The 21,292-nt window shown below is 52.6% G+C and overlaps 1 protein-coding gene across 2 annotated transcripts in view; it reads left to right on the forward strand.

Annotated features, from left to right (window-relative positions):
• Positions 1–21,292, forward strand: part of EFCAB8 (EF-hand calcium binding domain 8) — a 39,791-nt gene that overhangs the window by 9,408 nt on the left and 9,091 nt on the right. The window contains exons 6-18 of one of the 2 annotated variants that reach the window (XM_077336087.1): positions 609–807; positions 1,383–1,488; positions 2,857–2,941; positions 5,248–5,360; positions 6,535–6,608; positions 7,458–7,588; positions 10,995–11,062; positions 11,417–11,544; positions 12,922–13,059; positions 14,900–14,992; positions 16,717–16,944; positions 18,940–19,010; positions 19,616–19,823. In XM_077336087.1, the coding sequence (XP_077192202.1) occupies positions 609–807; positions 1,383–1,488; positions 2,857–2,941; positions 5,248–5,360; positions 6,535–6,608; positions 7,458–7,588; positions 10,995–11,062; positions 11,417–11,544; positions 12,922–13,059; positions 14,900–14,992; positions 16,717–16,944; positions 18,940–19,010; positions 19,616–19,823 (1,642 nt within the window). Of the gene's footprint in view, positions 1–608; positions 808–1,382; positions 1,489–2,856; positions 2,942–5,247; positions 5,361–6,534; positions 6,609–7,457; positions 7,589–10,994; positions 11,063–11,416; positions 11,566–12,921; positions 13,060–14,899; positions 14,993–16,716; positions 16,945–18,939; positions 19,011–19,615; positions 19,824–21,292 lie in introns of both variants that reach the window. The other variant, XM_077336086.1, reaches the window with a different exon arrangement.

Consider the following 21,292-nt stretch of genomic DNA (forward strand, 5'->3'; position numbering starts at 1 on the left):
GCACAGAGGGCACCTTTAAGACCAACCAGGATTTATTCAAGGTGGGAGCATCTGAGTGCATGCCCAGAGGGCACCTTTAAGACCAACCAAGATTTATTCAAGGCGGGAGCATCTGAGTGCATGCACAGAGTGCACCTTTAAGACCAACCAAGATTTATTCAAGGCGGGAGCTTTCGAGTGCATGCACTCGAAAGCTCCCGCCTTGAATAAATCTTGGTTGGTCTTAAAGGTGTGGTGGGACTCTATTTTTATTGTCTGGAAGGATTCAGCAGCAGTCTGCTAGGACCAGAGGGATAACCCAAAGACCATCTAGATTGCAGTTCCGAGCTCTGGGGTAGAAAAAAACTGGAGATTTGGGAGGTGGAGCCTGGGGGTGGGGGAGTTGTGTGGCGTTTGGGGAGGGGAGAAGCCCCAGTGTGTACGATGCCAGAGATCCACCTTCCAAAGTGGATCCTTTTTCCCCCAGGGGATTTCTTGATCATCAGGAGATCTATTGTCCCCCCACCAGCCATGTACTTTCCCCAGGCCTGGTTGACTGGGGTGGGAGTGGGGGTGGAAATCTGGGTGGAAGGAAGTGGGACTGGGGGCCTCCCGCTGTGTCGCTGCAGGGCCCACGCAGAAGAAATCGTCAAGATCCAGTTCTTCCCCAGCCAGAGCCGGATGAGGGACAGGAAGTTGAGGTTCAGACAAGGCAGCAGCATCGGGGGCAGCGGGGGCCGATCCACAGCTGGGCGCTTCCTCACCGTGAGCAGGGACGGCATCCTGCACTACTGGAGCGACTCCTTCAACCTGCTCCGGACCGTTCACGTAGGTCGATGGGATCGGTGGGACGCCAACCTGAATCATGGAGTTGGAAGGGACCTCCAGGGTCATCTAGTCCAACTACCTGCCCACCCACCAGTCCGGACAACTTTGCTCTTCTGAACATGGAGGGCCAGAGTGTAGAGGGGGGGTCCCCTGTTTCTGCATCATTAAACATACCCTAGTAATAGTTACGTTCTGTTTTTTCAATTTCTGACTGGTCCTACAGACCTCATTCTGCTGTGGTGTTCACAGTTCTCTCAGAATGTCCCATCTTGTCAATTCTACTGAGTCGTTCTGTGCAAATCTGCCTTGAGTCCGGGGGAAAGGGGAATTCTAAATACGGACATTAATAGACGTGGGCACCCCCAGCAGTGGCATGGATGCAGGAAGGGCTAGCTCCCGATATACAGTGACAAAACCTCTCCCCCTCAAAGGTTATAGGTCCTCCTTACCTGGCTGGGGAGGGGAGGGGGATTCAAACCGGGATGAGCCGGGGATGGAGAGACACACGGGACTCTCTCTCTCTCTCTCTCTCTCTCTCTCTCTCTCTCTCTCTCTCTCTCTCTCTCTCTCTCTAGCTGGACCAGAGAAAGCGGCGCAACAGTTTGAAACTGTGGGTGATTGACATGATCTGCTTGCCAAACATCAACTTGATGGCCGTCGCCTCTACTGAGCAAGATATAGGTGAGCAGCTGATATAAGAGCGTTGCCCCTGTGGGAGACGGGAGGCTGGACTGGAGGGACCCTCCCTGGCCTGACCCAGCAGGGCTCTCCTGAGGGTCTTCTCAGGGGAAGGCCTCGGCCTCTCTGCCCTGTGCCTGGCCCTGCAGAGGAACTGGCTGGCCCCTGGGTGAGACGGGAGGTTGGACTGGAGGGACCCTCCCTGGTCTGACCCAGCAGGGCTCTTCTGAGGGTCTTCTCAGGGGAAGGCCTCGGTCTCTCTGCCCTGTGTCTGGCCCTGCAGAGGAACTGGCTGGCCCCTGGGTGAGACGAGAGGCCGGAATGGAGGGACCCTCCCTGGACTGACCCAGCAGGGCTCTTCTGAGGGTCTTCTCAGGGGAAGGCCTCAGCCTCTCTGCCCTGTGGCTGGCCCTGCAGAGGAACTGGCTGGCCCCTGGGTGAGATGGGAGGCTGGACTAGAGGGATCCTCCCTGGCCTGACCCAGCAGGGCTCTTCTGAGGGTCTTCTCAGGGGAAGGCCTCGGCCTCTCTGACCTGTGGCTGGCCCTGCAGAGGAACTGGTTGGCCACTGTGTGAGACGGGAGGCTGGACTGGAGGGACCCTCCCTGGTCTGACCCAGCAGGACTCTTCTGAGGGTTTTCTCAGGGAACGGCCTCGGCCTCTCTGCCCTGTGGCTGGCCCTGCAGAGGAACTGGCTGGCCCCTGGGTGAGACGGGAGGCTGGACTGGAGGGACCCTCCCTGGCCTGACCCAGCAGGGCTCTTCTGAGGGTCTTCTCAGGGGAAGGCCTCGGCCTCTCTGCCCTGTGGCTGGCCCTGCAGAGGAACTGGCTGGCCCCTGGGTGAGAAGGGAGGCTGGACTGGAGGGACCCTCCCTGGTCTGACCTAGCAGGACTCTTCTGAGGGTCTTCTCAGGGGAAGGCCTCAGCCTCTCTGCCCTGTGGCTGGCCCTGCAGAGGAACTGGCTGGCCCCTGGGAGAGATGGGAGGCTGGACTGGAGGGACCCTCCCTGGCCTGACCCAGCAGGGCTCTTCTGAGGGTTTTCTCAGGGGAAGGCCTCAGCCTCTCTGCCCTGTGGCTGGCCCTGCAGAGGAACTGGCTGGCCCCTGGGTGAGACAGGAGGATGGACTGGATGGACCCCTTGTCTGACCCAGCAGGGCTCTTCTGAGGGTCTTCTCAGGGGAAGGCCTCGGCCTCCCTGCCCTGTGGCTGGCCCTGCAGAGGAACCAGATGGCCCCTGCGAGAGGCAGGAGGCTGGACTAGTTGGACCTTTGCTGGTCTGATCCCTCAGGGCTCTTGTGATGTTCTGACAAGGGTTGTCTAACATGCGAGGAGACCCTCAGTCTGCATTCTGCTTTCTCCCTTTCATTGCAGAATTCTTCGATATTGGGGGCAACAAATGCGACCGCCTCTTTTCCCTTGTTGACCTGGATGGATGTGCCACAGCAATGGACTACTGGTATGTTGGCCAAGCCCCACCCCAAATGTATTGATTAATTGATTTTTTTACTGCTGCTCTTCCAGTGGACTTCCAGTGGTTTACACAAGATAAAAACACTAAAAAAAAATACAATAAAACACCCCTCATGAAAAATAGACAAAATAGATAGTGACCTCTTACTCAAACTTCTCTAATACCCAGATCTAATAAGAGTACAGGGGATCCTCAGGTCAAATATCGGAACCCCACCCTGGCCTCAACCATACGCCTGGCGGAAGAGCTCCATCTTGCAGGCCCTGTGGAAAGTCAAACTCCTGCAGGGCCCGCAGCTCTCCTGGGAGCTCATTCCACCAGGTCGGGGCCAGGACCAAAAAGACCCGGAAGCAGATTTGCAACCAGTGCGGATGATGGAGCCCCAGCTGAATGTGGGCAGACGCGTATTGTCCCAGCTGAAGTTTCCGGATCAAAGCCAAGGGCAGACCCACGTAGAGTGAGTTACGGAAGTCTAGTCTGGAAGTGACCGTTGCATGGATCACTGTGGCCAAGTGGTTGGAAGACAGGGAGGGCGCTAGTAGCGGAATGTGCATTTTCCTCACATTCGGTTTGGGAAGTTGGAGAGGGAATGGCCTTTGGAATTAGCTGCAGGAGTCTCTGTCATACTAAGATGGTAAGCATTCCTTCCTTCCTTCCTTCCTTCCTTCCTTCCTTCCTTCCTTCCTTCCTTCCTTCCTTCCTTCCTTCCTTCCTTCCTTCCTTCCGTCAATCCCTCCCTCCCTCCCTCCCTCCCTCCCTCCCTCCCTCCCTCCCTCCCTTCCTGCCTGCCTTCCTTCCTTCCTTCCTTCCTTCCTTCCTTCCTTCCTTCCTTCCTTCCTTCCTTCCTTCCTTCCTTCCTTCCTTCCTGCCTGCCTGCCTGCCTGCCTGCCTGCCTGCCTTCCTTCCTTCCTTCCTTCCTTCCTTCCTTCCTTCCTTCCTTCCTTCCGTCAATCCCTCCCTCCCTCCCTCCCTTCCTCCCTGCCTCCCTCCCTCCCTCCCTCCCTCCCTCCCTCCCTCCCTCCCTCCCTCCCTTCCTTCCTTCCTTCCTTCCTTCCTTCCTTCCTTCCTTCCTTCCTTCCTTCCTTCCTTCCTTCCTTCCGTCAATCCCTCCCTCCCTCCCTCCCTCCCTCCCTCCCTCCCTCCTTCCTTCCTTCCTTCCTTCCTTCCTTCCTTCCTTCCTTCCTTCCTTCCTTCCTTCCTTCCTTCCTTCCTTCCTTCCTTCCTTCCTTCCTTCCTTCCTTCCTTCCTTCCTTCCTCTGCGTATAGTCCCTGTACCCAATAAATATCAGTTATACAGCCTTGTCTTCTTGACCTGGGTCAGGGCCTTTGCGGTCCTGGCCCCAACCTGGTGGAACGAGCTCCCAGAAGAGCTGAGGGCCCTGATGGAGCTATCTCAGTTCTTCAGGGCCTGCAGAACGGAGCTCTTCCACCAGGTGAGGCCGGGACCAGGAACAACTGAGGCCCCTCCTCAGGCCAATGGTCTGCCTTCTTGCTAACTCCCTTCCTGTCATGATGGATAGGGGAGGGATGGGATTATGTCATTAGGGGGTTTGATTGGGATTTTATCCTGTTTATTCTGTTTTATGTGACCTGCCATGAGTCCATGGAGAGTGGTGGGATATAAATCAAAATAATAAATCAATATTTTGGGTTTTTGCTTGCAAGGTCTGGACCATAGATGAGGGGCTGCTGAGAGGAAAGAAAGAGGAGGTAGAGAATTCTGGGGGTCTGTTTGCCTTGGGACCCCGTGAGCTTCCCCCAGCCTATGGCTGCCAGCTCTAGGGAGGGAAGTACCCCCCCTACATGTAAGGCTTGTGGGGGCTTGTTTCAGTGTATCTGAAGAAATGTGCACGCATAGGAAAGCTTATAGCTAGAATTGCCCTTGCTCAAAAACTTTGATCTATACTCAGAACTCTTCATAGCGCAGGGGGTTGGACTAGATGACCCATGAGGTCCCTTCCAACTCTTTGTTTCTATGATTCTATGATTCACGTTTAATGGGGTGCTAATCTACACAGTTATTTAGAATCCCTGCGTTGCAGCCTTGCCCCTTTCTAAATCGAGCTCCATGGCACCCTTGGGCACTGTGTTGGGGACCCCCGTGTTAGAAGATAGAAGTCCTCAATGGCTACCCATGTCGGCTGGGGACCAGAAGCAGGTTCTGAACTTCTAGGAAGCTCAGAGCTCTTGATTCTGCCTTGCGGATGGGGGTGGGGTGGGGGTGGGGATTGGGTGTGTCCCGGCCTGATCCGCGTCTGCTGCCTTTCCTCCGCTCTTCCTCCTTGAACTAGGACAGATGGCTACAAAGGGGTGTTTTGTGTGGGAGACGTGAAGGGGAACATCTTGATCTTCACCTCAGTGAACGTCACGACCAACGGGCTGTTCAATGTCCGCGCCTACATAGGTGAGCCGCAAGGCCAAGGAGGTGCCCCTGTGAAGCTTGGCACATTCAAGGGCTGCAAATAATTTTTGCCGTGTGGATTCTCTTCTTGCAGGCCATACCTAGAGAGCACATGTGGCTTTGGCCCATTTGTAGCTTAGCCCCTGAGGACATGAGCAGAGCTGTCTTGCAGAACATATTTTGCAATTTTAATGCCAGCTCCGTTTTTTCCTTCCTTCTAAGTATTTTGGTCAAGGTTTAGTTCCTTCCAACCTACTATAGTCAAGAGCTAGAGACCCTGGGTGGAACACCGTGTGTCAGATCTCAGCCCAGTCAAGTGGGACTGCTGAAATCCATGATTGCTAAGACTGTTGCAGTTGCCTGGCTCTGGTAGTCATAGAAGCATGAAGTTGGAAGGAACCTCCAAGGTCATCTAGTCCAACCCACTGCAGAATGCAGGAAACTCACAACTACCGCAGAAAACCACTCTGCTCCATCCTTCATGTGACAGCCCTTCATGAAGTACAAGGCTTCAAGACGTCTGCAAGAGGCAGACTGTCTCTTATTAGGACTTTGGGTAGGGAAACGAGAAGGGAGGCTGAATGAGGACATCTGACCTCTGCCAAAGAATGGGTGCCTTTTGTGAAGAATGCTGAAGTCTGTGACCTGTCGGCCAGGACATGGAGAGGACAGCCAGGGTAGGTTAGGGATGCCAGCCTCACTTGCAGTCCTGTGTTCAGTTTTGGGCACCCCAGTTGAAGAGGGATGTAGACAAACTGGAGCATGTCCAGAGGAAGGCAACCAAGATGGTGAGGGGTTTGGAGACCAAGATGTATGAAGAGAGGTTGGGGGAGCTTGGTCTGTTTAGCCTGGAGAGGAGACGACTGAGAGGGGATCTGAGAACCATCTTCAAATAGGGGGTGGCAGGTGACAGTGGATGAGCCATGGGTTGTGAGTCTCCTGCATAGTGCAGGGGGTTGGACTAGATGACCCAGGAGGTACCTTCCAACTGTATTATTCTTTGAAAGCTCCACCAGGTCCTGGCTGCTTTCTAAAATACCTCTGGTGGGTGCCAAGAAGGGCGTCAGCAGGTGCCCCTGTGCCCGTGGGCACCATGCTAGGGGTGCCTGGGTAAAGGGGTGCAAGCTGCTCTCAAACAGGAAGTGCCGTCACCAGTTTGCCCCCCTTTTCCTGACAGGAGGCTTAGCAAGAGTCCCGGTGCAGATCCTAATGAAAGGCAAGGCAGACCCCTACAAGAATTTCACCGTGTCGGTGAGAGTTTTTTCAAATGCATTTTTCGACATTTTAATACGTTATGTTTAAGGATACACGTCCTTAAAGCTCTCCTGCAGTGGGGCTGAGCAGGCAGCTGTGACTTTCCCCCTCTCTGCTCCGTTGTCCTTTTCCTTGCAGCATGGCTGCCACCTTACCTGTCATGGTCAGAAAAGGAAAGGGGCAAACTCACAAGGCAGCCTTCTCTCTAGTCAGGCCATCCATCCATGCAGGACATCTAGTCCCACCCCCTGCTCAGGGCAGGATCAGCCCAAAGCATCCAAGAAAAGTGTGTATCCAACCTTTGCTTGAAGACGGCCAGTGTGGGGGAGCTCACCACCTCCTTAGGCAGCCCATTCCCCTGCTGAACTACTGTGACTGTGGAATTTCCCTTCCCCTCCCTTTCTACATGTAGTCTAAACCCATTACTGTGGGTCCTCTCCTCTGCTGCCAACAGGAACCTTTCCTTGGCCTCCTCCAAGTGATAACTTTTCAAAGTGACAACCATCCAGTCCCCTCCCAACCTCCTCTTCTCCAGGCTGAACATTCCCGAGTGTCTCAGGGCTTGGTCCCCCCGGTCTGGGTTACCCCCCTGTCAATTTTGTCCATGTCCTTTTTGAAGTGAGACCTCTAGAACTGCACCCAGGTCCCCAAGATAAAGGATGTTAACTGAAGGGCCCTTTTCTAGGCTTTTCCACCTTGTTGTGTGTCAAGCCATAGCATTTTTCTTTTCTTCTGGACCCTTTTTCCTTTCCTGTGGACAGGTGGGAGGGCCCGGGCACCTGTCTCCCCTGTTCTTTCCATCTCTGCAGCCTTTCCCTCCTCCGACTCTCTTCTCCCCCTGTGCAGGCTTTGCACGAAGACTGGTGCCATCAGATCATGTTCATCCCCCAGCTCAACCTGGTGGCCTCCTGCACACCTGCCAACAACACCGCCATGGCGCTGACTTCACTGCCGATCCACAATGTTGGTAAAACCCAGTAAGAGCGTCTCCTTCCCCACTCCGTGCTCTGCGTGGTGGGCACAAGGCGGGTGGGACTGGGGCTGCAGGGCCATTCCCACAGGGACCCCCAAACGGTGCAGATTGCAGAAGAATCTGTGGACCACAGATGTGACAGGTTTGTGGCAAGTTCTCCCATGGACCTCTGAGAAACCAAGAGGGTGCTGTTTTAAGTCCCGATGAACAGAGGCAGATGATCAGAGGTAGTCAACCAGTGAGGGGAGGGAGCATCAGGGAAAAGTGTTCTTCTCAGGGGAAGGCCTCGGCCTCATTGCCCTGTGGCTGGCCTTGCAGAGGAACTGCTTGGCCCTGTAGAAGGAGAAGCTGGACTGGAGGGACCCTCCCTGGTCTGACCCAGCAGGGCTCTTCTGAGGGTCTTCTCAGGGGAAGGCCTCGGCCTCTCTGCCCTGTGGCTGGCCCTGCAGAGGAACTGCCTGGCCCCTGGGTGACACGGGAGGCTGGACTGGAGGGACCCTCCCTGGCCTGACCCAGCAGGGCTCTTCTGAGGGTCTTCTCAGGGGAAGGCCTCGGCCTCTCTGCCCTGTGGCTGGCCCTGCAGAGGAACTGGCTGGCCCCTGGGTGAGACGGGAGGCTGGACTGGAGGGATCCCCCCTGGCCTGACCCAGCAGGGCTCTTCTGAGGGTCTTCTCAGGGGAAGGCCTCGGCCTCTCTGCCCTGTGGCTGGCCCTGCAGAGGAACTGGCTGGCCCCTGGGTGAGACGGGAGGCTGGACTGGAGGGACCCTCCCTGGCCTGACCCAGCAGGGCTCTTCTGAGGGTCTTCTCAGGGGAAGGCCTCGGCCTCTCTGCCCTGTGGCTGGCCCTGCAGAGGAACTAGCTGGCCCCTGGGTGAGACGGGAGGCTGGACTGGAGGGACCCTCCCTGGCCTGACCCAGCAGGGCTCTTCTGAGGGTCTTCTCAGGGGAAGGCCTCGGCCTCTCTGCCCTGTGGCTGGCCCTGCAGAGGAACTGGCTGGCCCCTGGGTGAGACGGGAGGCTGGACTGGAGGGACCCTCCTTGGCCTGACCCAGCAGGGCTCTTCTGAGGGTCTTCTCAGGGGAAGGCCTCGGCCTCTCTGCCCTGTGGCTGGCCCTGCAGAGGAACTGGCTGGCCCCTGGGTGAGATGGGAGGCTGGACTGGAGGGACCCTCCCTGGCCTGACCCAGCAGGGCTCTTCTGAGGGTCTTCTCAGGGGAAGGCCTCGGCCTCTCTGCCCTGTGGCTGGCCCTGCAGAGGAACTGGCTGGCCCCTGGGTGAGACGGGAGGCTGGACTGGAGGGGCCCTCCCTGGCCTGACCCAGCAGGGCTCTTCTGAGGGTCTTCTCAGGGGAAGGCCTCGGCCTCTCTGCCCTGTGGCTGGCCCTGCAGAGGAACTGGCTGGCCCCTGGGTGAGACGGGAGGCTGGACTGGAGGGACCCTCCCTGGCCTGACCCAGTAGGGCTCTTCTGAGGGTCTTCTCAGGGGAAGGCCTCCCTGTCCTGTGGCTGACCCTGCAGAGAAACTGGCTGGCCCCTGGGTGAGAGGGGAGGCTGGACTGGAGGGACCCTCCCTGGCCTGACCCAGCAGGGCTCTTCTGAGGGTCTTCTCAGGGGAAGGCCTCCCTGTCCTGTGGCTGACCCTGCAGAGGAACTGGCTGGCCCCTGGGTGAGAGGGGAGGCTGGACTGGAGGGACCCTCCCTGGCCTGACCCAGCAGGGCTCTTCTGTGGGTCTTCTCAGGGGAAGGCCTCGGCCTCTCTGCCCTCTGGCTGGCCCTGCAGAGGAACTGGCTGGCCCCTGGGAGAGACGGGAGGCTGGACTGGAGGGACCCTCCCTGGCCTGACCCAGCAGGGCTCTTCTGAGGGTCTTCTCAGGGGAAGGTCTCGGCCTCTCTGCCCTGTGGCTGGCCCTGCAGAGGAACTGGCTGGCCCCTGGGTGAGACGGGAGGCTGGACTGGATGATACACTATTGTGATCCAACAGTTACACTATTTGTTACACTACTGTGATCTTCTAATGTTCTCATGAATCTCTTTTTGTGGGACCGAAGGAAATAAGCCTAGAATGTTTATGTGCCTTTTGACAAAACAGACTCCTGGCTGCAGAAATGAACATTTCCGTATCTTGTGGCCCAATGCCTGGGAAACTGATATCATTCATTGTTCCACTAAAGAATCAGCCCTACTGGATCAGACCAAGGGGGTTCATCTAATCCAGCATTCTGGACTCCCCGTAAGGGGGGGGGGCGGCAAAATGCCCTCAAAGAGCAAATGGGGCTCTCGTGTCCTGGCGTGGCTGTTGGCTCTCCTGCCCCCCCCCTGTTATTCTGAGGCCACCACAGGCTAACCAGAAGGGGAGTCCTGCTTAACTCTTTGCTCTTAATGGATTTGGGTGGGCCCCTTCACACCCAGTGTGACCCAGTGTGCAGAACAGTAGAGAGAGCAGCACACTAGTCTGGGTTCAAATCTCCACTTGAACCGTGGAAGCTTGTTGGATACTCTTTGGCCTGTCACAGACTCTCAGCCGGGCCTACTCCACAGGGTTGTTGTGAGACAATGGGGGAGAGGCAGAATAATATTCTGAGTCCCAACAGTGGGGAGAAAAGGAGTATATCTCTAGCTTGTGGCCTCAAAATCTCGCAAAATCACATCTGATTTTGAGACGTCAGTGATCAGTTCCCCTGGAGAAAACGGCTACTTTGGAAGCTTTGCTCTCTGGTGTTATGTTTTGCTGAGTTCTCTCCCATCCCCAAACCTTTCCCCAGGTTGTCTCACTCAGAATCTCCAGAAATCCCCCAACCTGGATCTTATCCCCCGGATTATGCTGGAAATCATGTTGGCCTTGCAGTTGCCCCTGGACTCAAATCTTACTGTTTTGTTTTGTTATAGCAAAATAACATTTGTTACCTGTCTGGAGCAAATGCGTGTTTGTTAATTCAGAAAGGTTCAAGGTGGCAGCTAAGAAGAGCGTAGAACACAGGGCACCATCGCAGTTTGCTTGACCCATTAAGGGAGAGAATTCAGCAGAACATAATGCCCGAAACTGAATCTTCCAAAGTTCTCCCAAAATCATTTTGGGAGAACTCCAGGCCCGACCCTGGAGATATATCCTTTTTCTCCCCACAGTTGGACTCAAACTGGCTTTACAATATTCTTCTGCCCCCTCCTCCATCCTGTCACAACAACAACCTTGTAAGGCAGGCCAGGATGGATGAGGAAACGCTCCGCCTTCGTAGCACAGGAAGGCCGGTGGATTTGCCTCTCTGCAAGCTTTCTTCGGCTGGCGAGTGAGCCGTCCTGAACTGTGGGACGGGCTGAGTCAGAGGAGATGGGGCTGACCTTTCTGGATCCTGGGGCAGGGGTTCTTCTGGCCCCTGCACAAATGGCGGTTCTTCTCGCCCTGCTCTCTGTTCTAGGTCTGCAGTGATTGTACTGAAGAAAGGCATCCTCTGCTTTGACTACTCATCTGAAATGAATATTCTTGGTGGGTTCCCCCCTCCCCTGATCACGATTACTTCACATAGAGGTCATGAGCAGACTTGCCTCCTTTAGTTAGGGTTGCCAACCTCCAGGTGGGACTGGGAGATCTCTGAGAATGATAACAGATCTCCAGGCAGCATAAACCAGTCGTCCCCCCCCCCCAGGAGGTGGTTGATTGGGAAGGTGGACTCTCTGGCCTTAGACCCCCCCCCCATGGCCCTGGCAGCAGGGGCTCACGACAGCTCCTCCCCTGCCCCAAATGCTGCCATTCCTGCAGGCGCTCTGGCTCTCTTCTGCTGCGGGTGATAACTGTGTGCCCTCCCTCCCTCCCTCCCTCCCTCCCCCCCTTGCTTGGCAGTGACCGGAGGGTACGACCCGCTGATCCGCATCTGGAACCCGTACGTCACCAGCAGCCCCATCACGCAGCTCAAGGGCCACACGACTGCGGTCACCCACATCATGGTCAACCGGCAGAAGAACACCATGGTCAGCATCTCCAAGGACAAAGTAAGGCCTCCGCGGCCGCCAGGCGGGGAAGGCCCCTGGTTGGGGGTGGGGGGCTTAGGACAGAGAGGAATTCATACGGGGAACTCACGGCTGCAGGAAGTGGGGGTGGCTACAAGCCTATGCAGCTTCCAGGGGGGACTGTAGGAACATCTAGAGCAGAGGTCCATGGGTTGCTCTTAGACACAAGGGATAGGTGGGACACTCTCAATGGGGCAGGGAGGCTCTGTCTTCTGGGTGCTTGGGGGGCACAGTGGGAGGTCTTCTGGAGTTCTGGCCCTGCCTTCCCTTCCTCTCCCCACAACAGGACAGCCTGTGAGGTAGGGGGGCTGAGAGAGCTCTAAGAGAACTGGCCCATGAGAACAGGACTGTGAGTAGCCCGCACATGGAGGAGGAATTCAAACCTGGCTCACCATATTAGAAACTGCCGCTCCCAACCACGACACCCTGCTGGCCCTCTTCCTTGAAAGAATTCAACTTTGGCTGAATTCTTTCTGGCACGCTGGTCACCCAGGTCGGCACCAGGGACTGGCATGGCGGGGGTAGGCCAAGGGACCACAACTGACCAATGATGCTTGGCCCAGCAGTGTCCAAGGGGGGATGCCAGCCTCCAGGTGGGGCCTAGGGATCCCTCCTCAGGAGCCTTCAGAGGTGGGCTTTGGGCAGGGGACCAGCTTCTGTGGGAATAACGCCCCAGAACCCACCTTCCAGCTTACATGATCTCTATGGCTGGGAGGTCTTCCAAGGGGTCTGGCAGCCCTGGAGGTTGGATCTGTGCATGGGGGAATTTGGTGTCTGCGGACCGAGGATCGAGTTTGTGGTCCAGGGCAGGATCGTCGCTTACCATGCAATGCATGGCTAGATCCCATCTGCCGGATCCAGTCCGTTTAAAGTGAAACTGACCAATGGCACACCTTGGCAGGAAGATCCATTGTTTCCTGAGGGTTTTCTGGTTCCATTTGGGTTCAGTTCAGGTCTTCATTGTCCCTTGCTGGGGTCACAATAAAGAGCTCAGATCACTGCCAGGGTCTGGGTCCACCCTGAACCCGGAGTTCCCCTCCTTCAATCCCAGCGCCACCCCCCACTCAATGCCCCTGTTTTCGGGCCTCTCTGTTGCTCAGAGTTCTTTATCCAAGGAAGTCCGCCCAGCAATTTGGCCTTTAAGGCAAAATATTATAGCCACGGTTAAATTACACAAGAGAGAGAAAACGATCCACACTTTAGGAACAGGTAAATATTGAATACACAGTTTGATAGGTTGTGTTCAGTCCTTGTGTCGTTTGGGAAGCTCTTGTGTTGTTTGGGAAGCTCCTTCGAGCTTTCCGTTCACCCTCCCGCCTTCACTTCCGCCTCCCGCAGAATATCCGCGTCTGGGACCTGCTGGATCACTTCTGCCTGCAGTCCATCCACGGCAGGAACGCGTCTCTTGGAAACCGCCCCATTTCGGCTGCCTACTACCACGTGACTGCCAATTTCTTGGCTTGTGCCACGTACATGGTGAGGAGTTGTGAAGCAGGGAGGGAAGAGAGGAGTGGTGGGTAGAACGAGGCCCAGCGTGGTGCCTGGACGGAATCGGGCTGCTGTTTCACTGGAGAAGAAATCAGCGGCCTGGTTTTCAGGTCTTTGGAGAATTTATTGATTTTTCCCCCTTGCCTGCAATAAGTAGAACAGGGCGACGTGCAGAATAAAGTTTGGGAACAGGGCACCTTGGAAACGGAGAAAGTTTTATTGCGGAGATAAGTTGTTGTGGGCATACACAACTCTTCATAGTCTCTGTGGCTCAGCATGACATGGAAAAAGGCTAAGGACTGAGTCACAGAGCCAGTTGTCACTCAGGCTGCCAACCACCAGGTAGTGGCTGAAGTTATCCCAGAATTACAGCTGAGCTTCAAAGAAGGGCAACTGAGAGGGTTAGGAGGCTGAAGCCCTTTTCTTGATAGGAAAAGCTGAAGAGTCAGGGAATTTTTCATTTACAAAAGAGATGCCTAAGGGGGAGTCCCATAGCACCTTTAAGCCCAACCAAGATTTATTCAAGGTGGGAGCTTTCGAGTGCATGCAGAGGAGCATTCTGTGCATGCACTCGGAAGCTCCCACCTTGAATAAATCTTGGTTGGGCTTAAAGGTGCTATAGGTGCTATATAGGTGCAATAAGAATAAGAGTCCAATCAGGCACCTTTAAGACCAACCAAGATTTATTCAAGACATGAGTTTTCGAGTGCAGGCACCCTTCCTCAGAGTAAATCAGACAAAAAAATTCCTCTAGATTTCTAAAACTTATGCACAGAGTGAAGAGACCTAACAAAGAATTTTTCATCCTCCCCCAAAGTACTAGAACTTGAAAGCATCCAGTGAAGGGCAGTAGGTTATGGATGGATAAAAGGAAATACCACTTTATACGGAGAGGGGTTAAAATGTAGAATCTGCTGCCAGGGGATGTAGTTCTGGCCACAGGCATTAACAGCTTTACAAAGGGTTTTAAATAGATTTAGAAAGTATAAGTCTATCATTAGCTACTAGCTTTGGTGACTATGGGGAACCTCCAAATTCAGAGGCTGTAAACCTGATTCCCATGGCTCTTCTAGTGCTCTAATGAAGGCCTCGGCCTCTCTGCCCTGTTGTTGGCTCACCAGAGGAACTGGCTGACCAATGAGTGAGACGGGAGGCTGGACTAGATGGACCCCTGGTCTGACCCAGCAGGGCTCTTCTGAGGGTCTTCTCAGGGGAAGGCCTCGGCCTCTCTGCCCTGTGGCTGGCCCTGCAGAGGAACTGGCTGGCCCCTGGGTGAGACGGGAGGCTGGACTAGATGGACCCTCACTGGTCTGCTCCAGCAGGGTTCTTCTTGATAAATGGAGTATAGAGATTGAGGCCCTGGTGGGTCAGACCAATTGGGGTCCATCCAGTCCAGCTTCCCGTCTCACACAGATGGTTCTTCTGGAGGACCAAAGGCAGGGCAGAGAGGCCAAGGCCTTCCACTGATGTTGCCTCCGGGCTCTGGGATTTAGAGGTTTAGTGCCTCTGAATGTGGAAGTTCCTCTCAGTCACCATGGCTAGGAGCCACTGATAAACTTATTCTCCCTGAATTCAGATTCAGGATCGCTAAGATGTGGCTTATGACAGTGTCAGGCTTTGAGATGGATTTCTACAGTTTTCCAGAATTCCCCTTTGTTCAGCTTTGCCCGCGCCCCCCCCCCCCCCGTCCCGTCCCCAGCCTCGTTCAACCCTACGGTGAATATAAAGGTCCTTAAGATTAGTAGGACAAGCGCTCCTGTTGTGTTTCTTCATGGGAGGTCACAAGAGTGTGACGTGTTCTCTTCTTGTCCTTATTGTTGTGCTGCAGGTTGGCGTGTTCTTTGGGACTGAAACCGAGACAGAAACCAAGACTCAGGAACAGCCTGTATGTTGTGTGCTGTACAACAAGAACTTTAAGCAGGCAAGTGGGTGCAGAGACAGGCAGACTCCGACTGTGTAGGCCAGGAGACTACATCTGGGGAAGGCCTTGATGTCTCTCTATGGCAGGGGTAGTCAAACTGCGGCCCTCCAGGTGTCCATGGACTACAAATCCCATGAGCCCCTGCCAGCATCTGGGACTTGTAGTCCATGGACATCTGGAGGGCCGCAGTTTGACTACCCCTGCTCTATGCCCTGTTGTGGGTCATCCAAAGGAACTGACTGGCCATTTTGGCACATTAACTATGTATACATCTGCAGTATAAGAGTTTGTTCTTCAAAATTTGCACAAATGTTCCAGTTTTTCCGCTGGAAGAATTGAAAAAAAAAATCCTCATACATTTTAATTAGAAGAAGAATAAGAGTAGGATTTTATACCTGACTTTTCTCTACCTGAAGGAGTCTCAGAGTGGCTTGTGATCACCCTCCCTTCCTCTTCCCACAGACACTCTGTGAGATAGGTAGGGCTGAGAGAGCTCTGAGAGAAATTGCTATGAGAACAGTACTACCAGGACTGTGATGAGCCCATGGTCATCCCGCTGGCTGCATGTGGAGGAGGAGTGGGGAATAAACCTGGCCCACCAAATTAGAAGTTACTACTCTTGACCACCACAGCAAGCTGGCTCTCTTAATTTAATTTGCTGCTTTTGTATTCCTCCCCCCCATTCTTCCCCGTGGGGACCTTGAGTAGCTTAATTCATTTTTCTTCCCTTCATTTGAAACTTACAACAGCCCGGTGAGGTAGGTGATGCTGATAGCATGTGGCTGGCCCAAGATTACTCACTGAGCTTCCATTGCAGGGTGGGGATTCGAACCTGGATTACCCAGATCCCAGTCTGACTCCCTACACCACATTGGCTCTCTTTCATTTTCATGCTATAAATTTTTAGTGTGAAGACCTTCCTTCTCTCAAGAAACATTTTACTCATTCTAAAAGGAGAAATATTTTAGAGGTGGTTTTATTTTCAGGGCTCCCCCGCAGCTTCCAAAACCTGAGAATAGTCCTCGGGGGGGGGGGAGATAGACCCCCCTCAATTCCACCCCCTAAATTTCCCCCTACCCCTTCTCATTCCCCCCCCTCCAAGATTTTATTAAAGTTAATACAGCTTTTTTTAGAAGGAAAAAAAGACAAAGTGAAAGAAAAGAAAAATAACCGAGGTAGCAACTTTCTAGCAAAGTTTTTGAGTTTCCAGTCGACCGGCCCATACAGCATTACCTAATAATTCAAATTTACCAATTTATAACACAATTACTTACTTAAACCGAGATTAAATTTATGTCAGCAATGATTTCCTTAAGCCTTTAAAACCGCAAATTATTCTTCCCTCTTTCTTGCGAGAACTCTGTGCCTTCTCATTTCTATGTGGGGCACCTGAATCCCCAAAGTCATATCGGGTAACGTCAGCTGGATTGTCCTCTGGGCAACGCTCCTGAACAGAGTGTTCTTGCTCACCCCAATTGCCAGGTAGAGAAGTTTACACTGCAGACTTGTGCTCCAGATTCCATCCTCTGGAGCAGGGGTAGTCAACCTGTGGTCCTCCAGATGTTCATGGGCTACAATTCCCATGAGCCCTTGCCAGCGTTTGCTGGCAAGGGCTCATGGGAATTGTAGTCCATGAACATCTGGAGGACCACAGGTTGACTACTCCTGCTCTGGAGTAACCAGGAGTCCAAATTTGGCTTGAGTTAATTCTCCCCCCCCCGCAGGTGGTGAGTGGCTACTTCAGTGGGATGATCAGTGTTTGGGATATCCTGACGGGGCAGAAAACCATGGAGTTCCCGACTTCCCAAGGCAGGCTGGTGGAGATCACAGCAATGACCTTTGATACCGCTGAGAGGAGGCTCATCACTGGCCTGAAAAACGGGACCATCAAGCTGTGGAATTTCAACAGCGGCGCCTGCCTGGCCATGCTGCCCTCCGTGGACAAGAACGAGGTCAGCCCTGGGCTGAATCTGCACGGAGCTTTTATTCCAATCCCAGGTCGATTCAGTCCCTGCCGTCTCCGCTGAAAGCGATTTCCGTTTTGATTATGGGCGATTTAAGTATTCCCTCTGCAACAAGCAGGATTGATCCGGAGTGACCCTACCTTTCCCCTGCGATATCCTGAGTAGTTATAACCCTCGATATTTGAAAAATCGGTATGAGTAAAGGTGCAGCTCTCTGCGTTTTCCTGAACTAATGGTGCCTGGAGCCTCCAATGCTGCAGAAAAGCCCTGATTGGCCTGGGCGTCGGTTCAAAGGCTTCCCCCTTCCCAGATTGCAAGGCTTCCCTTAAAGGGGAAGCCCTAACTTCTCTTGACAGTAGCTCCAAAAGCCTTAACTTTTCTCGGAAGAGATTTGCCTCTTGGATTTATTTCCCCGCCTCTGCTGTCTCCAATCCTCTCCCCCCTCTTCAAGCAAAGAAAGGAAGAGGCTCCTGCTGCGATTAGCTCCCCCCCTTCTGAGCTTCCCTAATCATGTGCAGAAGTTGGACTTCCCAGCAGGGTTGTCTGGAACCTCTCATAAAGAATTTCCTAACTATGCCATTAAAGTACTGCTGGTTTCCCACAATGTTTAAGGGTTGGGGGGAAGATGAGGACATGGGGGTGGGTTCCAACTGGTAATGGCATGACATCACTTTCAGGAATAATCAGGAAGTGATGTCATTCCACTACATGGATAAGCAAAGACAAATGCCTAGCCTTGTTTGTGTAAAATTCCAGGCTGTGAGTAGGCAAAAATCAATATTCATTGGGAGCTGCTTGACAAACTCATTGGGAGCTGTTTGACAAACTCATCATCAACTGTGTGGCACTTCCCCACAGACATTACAAAGCATGGTTTAATAGGCACAAACTACTAAATCAGATGCTGAACTGTAGATAAAGAATCATAGAATCATAGAATCATAGAGTTGGAAGGGCTATAGAGGCCATCTAGTCCAACCCCCTGCTCAACGCAGGATCAGCCCAAAGAAGGACATCCAAAGTATAAAAACGTAAAGACAGGCTTCCGGATAAAGGCCATGCCATCTTTTCTTCTTCAGCTTGTTGCCAATTCCTTCTTAAAATTTCCAGTAGATAAGAAAGCTTGACATGATCTCTTCAGGGAGCTCGTTCCACCAGGTGAGAGCCAGGACAAAGAAAGCTCCAGCCCTGGTTGAGGACCAATGCGCTTCTTTGGGCTTTAGGACTTCAAAGGTTAAAACCAGCTCCTCGAACCTGAATAGACTCCAATCTGGAGCTGATGTAGCTGAGCAAGCACCAGGGTTACTGAGTGGCTGATGCACCTGTCGAATCACAGACGCGTTTGGAAATTTACAAACCATCCTTGTGATTGGGGTAGTCAACCTGTGGTCCTCCAGATGTTCATGGACTACAATTCCCATGAGCCCCTGCCAGCAGACACTGGCAGGGGCTCATGGGAATTGTAGTCCATGAGCATCTGGAGGACCACAGGTTGACTCCCCCTGTTGTAAATGATGGAACCTGGAACCAAAGCTAGTAATGCTGTGAAGGCTGGCTGGCTAGAGTTCCCATCCATTTCAGCCACCTGATAATTACTGATAAAGTTGTCTCTGTTCATGATAGATTCAAATGAGCAGCTGTGTTGTTCTGAAGGACCACAATAAAACCAGAGTCCAGGAGCACCTTTAAGACCAACAAAGATTTATTCAGGGAGTGAGCTTTCGAGTGCAAGCACTCGAAAGCTCGCTCCCTGAATAAATCTTTGTTGGTCTTAAAGGTGCCCCTGGACTCTGATTTTATTCTGTTCATGATGTTTATGAGAGATGTATCACAGGCCCTGGCTGGGATGGGCCAGGCTAGGCCACTCTCCTCAGATCTTGGAAGCTAAATGGCCAGCCACCATTTTCTCTTGCCTTGAAAACCCTTTCAGGGATCACGATAATTTGTCTGTTTCTTCCTTTTGCTCTCGTGCCTTTTGAACAGATCAGCTGCATCGTGTACCTGAATAACAAGATTTTTGTGTCCGGGTGGAGCAGGAGAGTCACCTGGTACCTGTAAGTAAGAAGCAAACTGAGGGGCAAGTTTGGCCAGGCCCATCTCTGAATAAGTGGACTCCAGCCTTTCTGCATTTGGGCTTCCCTCTCCTCGTTTCCCAGGCTGAAATTCACAACATCCTTTCTGCACCGAGTCCGGCAGGGTCAGCCTCCCATCATGCTTTGCTCCCTTTCTCCTTTTCCAAAATATGTGGGTTTTTTTTTTAAATGGGGCCTGCTTGCACCTTTGTTTTGGTTGCCCCCCTTAATCCCACCATTCTGCACCCTTGATCAACCCGCCCTTCCCCCTAAAGTGTCCCAAATGTCTTTTTTTAAGGACTTTAAAGGTTAAAACCAGCTCCTCGAACCTGAATAGACTCCAATCTGGAGCTGATGCAGGTTATGACATAATATTATAACACTTCTGTGCAGCTTTATTTAGGGGGGACGGGGAAATGGAAATTGATTCCTTGTTTATGGATAGTGGCCCATCCGAAGAGGAGAAGTCCTCGGGGGACTTTTCAGTGGGTGGTTTACTATGGGCTCTTCCCAGTCCTTGGGTTGGGTTGCCTGGACGTCGTGCAGGTTTGGTGGAGCCGCTGAATTCGTCTCCTTTTTGTGAACAGGGACACCAAGGAAGAGGAGAAAGTCATCGAATGCAAGCACTGGAAGTTGTATCACTCAGACGATATCTTGTCGATGGACAGTTACAGCAATAAGCTCTTGGTGACAGCTTCCTGCAACGGAGACATCGTACTCTGGAATGTGAATTCCGGCCAGGCGTTCTGCAGATTTAACGCCTCCCAGAGTCCTCTGATCCTTCTCCCCAAAAGGGTACGATAAACATCGCTTTACGTCCAGCTATAAATCTTTTGCTGGTTCTGACTCTGCTTCCGGCTGCTACAAAAAGAAAGTGGGAGACTCAGTGGAGAAAACCGACACAAAACTCTGTCTGCAACAGGACAATTTTAAAGGCAACCACCAAGCTTGCGTGTTCTCTTTTTCTTCATTTTATTTGGCTCACGGTGAAACACAAAGCGATCGATTCTGCCAAACAGCTTTCATCCGTTGCGGTCTGAGAAAAAAAAAATTGTTTTTTTTTACAGTATTTTACTGGTAACAAAAGGCTTGAGGTAACAATTCTAGTAAGGATGTATTTGTAATAAAACGCTTACAAAGTTTAAAACACTCACCGCAATAAAGGAGACAGAATGAAGCGACAGGTACATTGAGTTTTCTACAAAACAAAAATAACAATTAATATGAACTTCTCCTCATGCAATAAAACTCAAAAATGCGGCTAAGAAGTTACTAACGCTTAAATTAATTTACATTAGTTGTAAGTAAATGAATTTTTTAAGGGACTCGAAATTCTATAATGTTCCCTTACAGGTTTGAGCGCTTCGGCTGTTTCGCCAGCCATTCAAGACTGCCTCGGGCTTAACCTTAAAAAATTCATTTTTGTTGTTGTTGTTAGGTGCAAAGTCGTGTTGGACCCATCGCGACCCCATGGACAATGATCCTCCAGGCCTTCCTGTCTTCTACCATTCCCCGGAGTCCATTTAAGTTTGCACCTACTGCTTCAGTGACTCCATCCAGCCACCTCATTCTCTGTCGTCCCCTTCTTCTTTTGCCCTCGATCGCTCCCAGCATTAGGCTCTTCTCCAGGGAGTCCTTCCTTCTCATGAGGTGGCCAAAGTATTTGAGTTTCGTCTTCAGGATCTGGCCTTCTAAGGAGCAGGCAGGGCTGACCGGTTTGTTCGCCTTGCAGTCCAAGGGACTCGCAAGAGACTTCTCCCGCACCAGAGTTCAAAATCCTCAGTTCTTTGACGCTTGGCCTTCCTTATGATCCAACTTTCGCAGCCATACATTGCAACTGGGAAGACCATAGCCTTGACTAGACGCACTTTTGTTGGCAGGGTGATGTCTCTGCTTTTTAGGATGCTGTCTAGCTTTGCCATAGCTTTCCTCCCCAGGAGCAAGCGTCTTTTAATTTATTTGCTGCAGTCCCCATCTGCAGTGATCTTGGAACCCAGGAAAATAAAATCTGTCACTACCTCCATTTCTTCCCCTTCTACTTGCCAGGAATTGAGAGGGTCAGATGCCATGATCTTAGTAAAATTCATTTACTTACAACTAAAATTCCTTTATATCCTGAAAAGCAGGGTATAAAAGCCCAAGTTTTCTTCTCTCTCTGCTCCAATAGAAGGCACTGTGGGATCCAACCCATAAACATTGTTAAATTCTGAGTGTACGAGACCATTGGGCCCCTGGAGGAAGAGACCTCGGTGGCATCTGGGTCC

This window comes from Paroedura picta, chromosome 4 (genome assembly GCF_049243985.1).
Source record: "Paroedura picta isolate Pp20150507F chromosome 4, Ppicta_v3.0, whole genome shotgun sequence".
NCBI lineage: Eukaryota > Metazoa > Chordata > Lepidosauria > Squamata > Gekkonidae > Paroedura > Paroedura picta.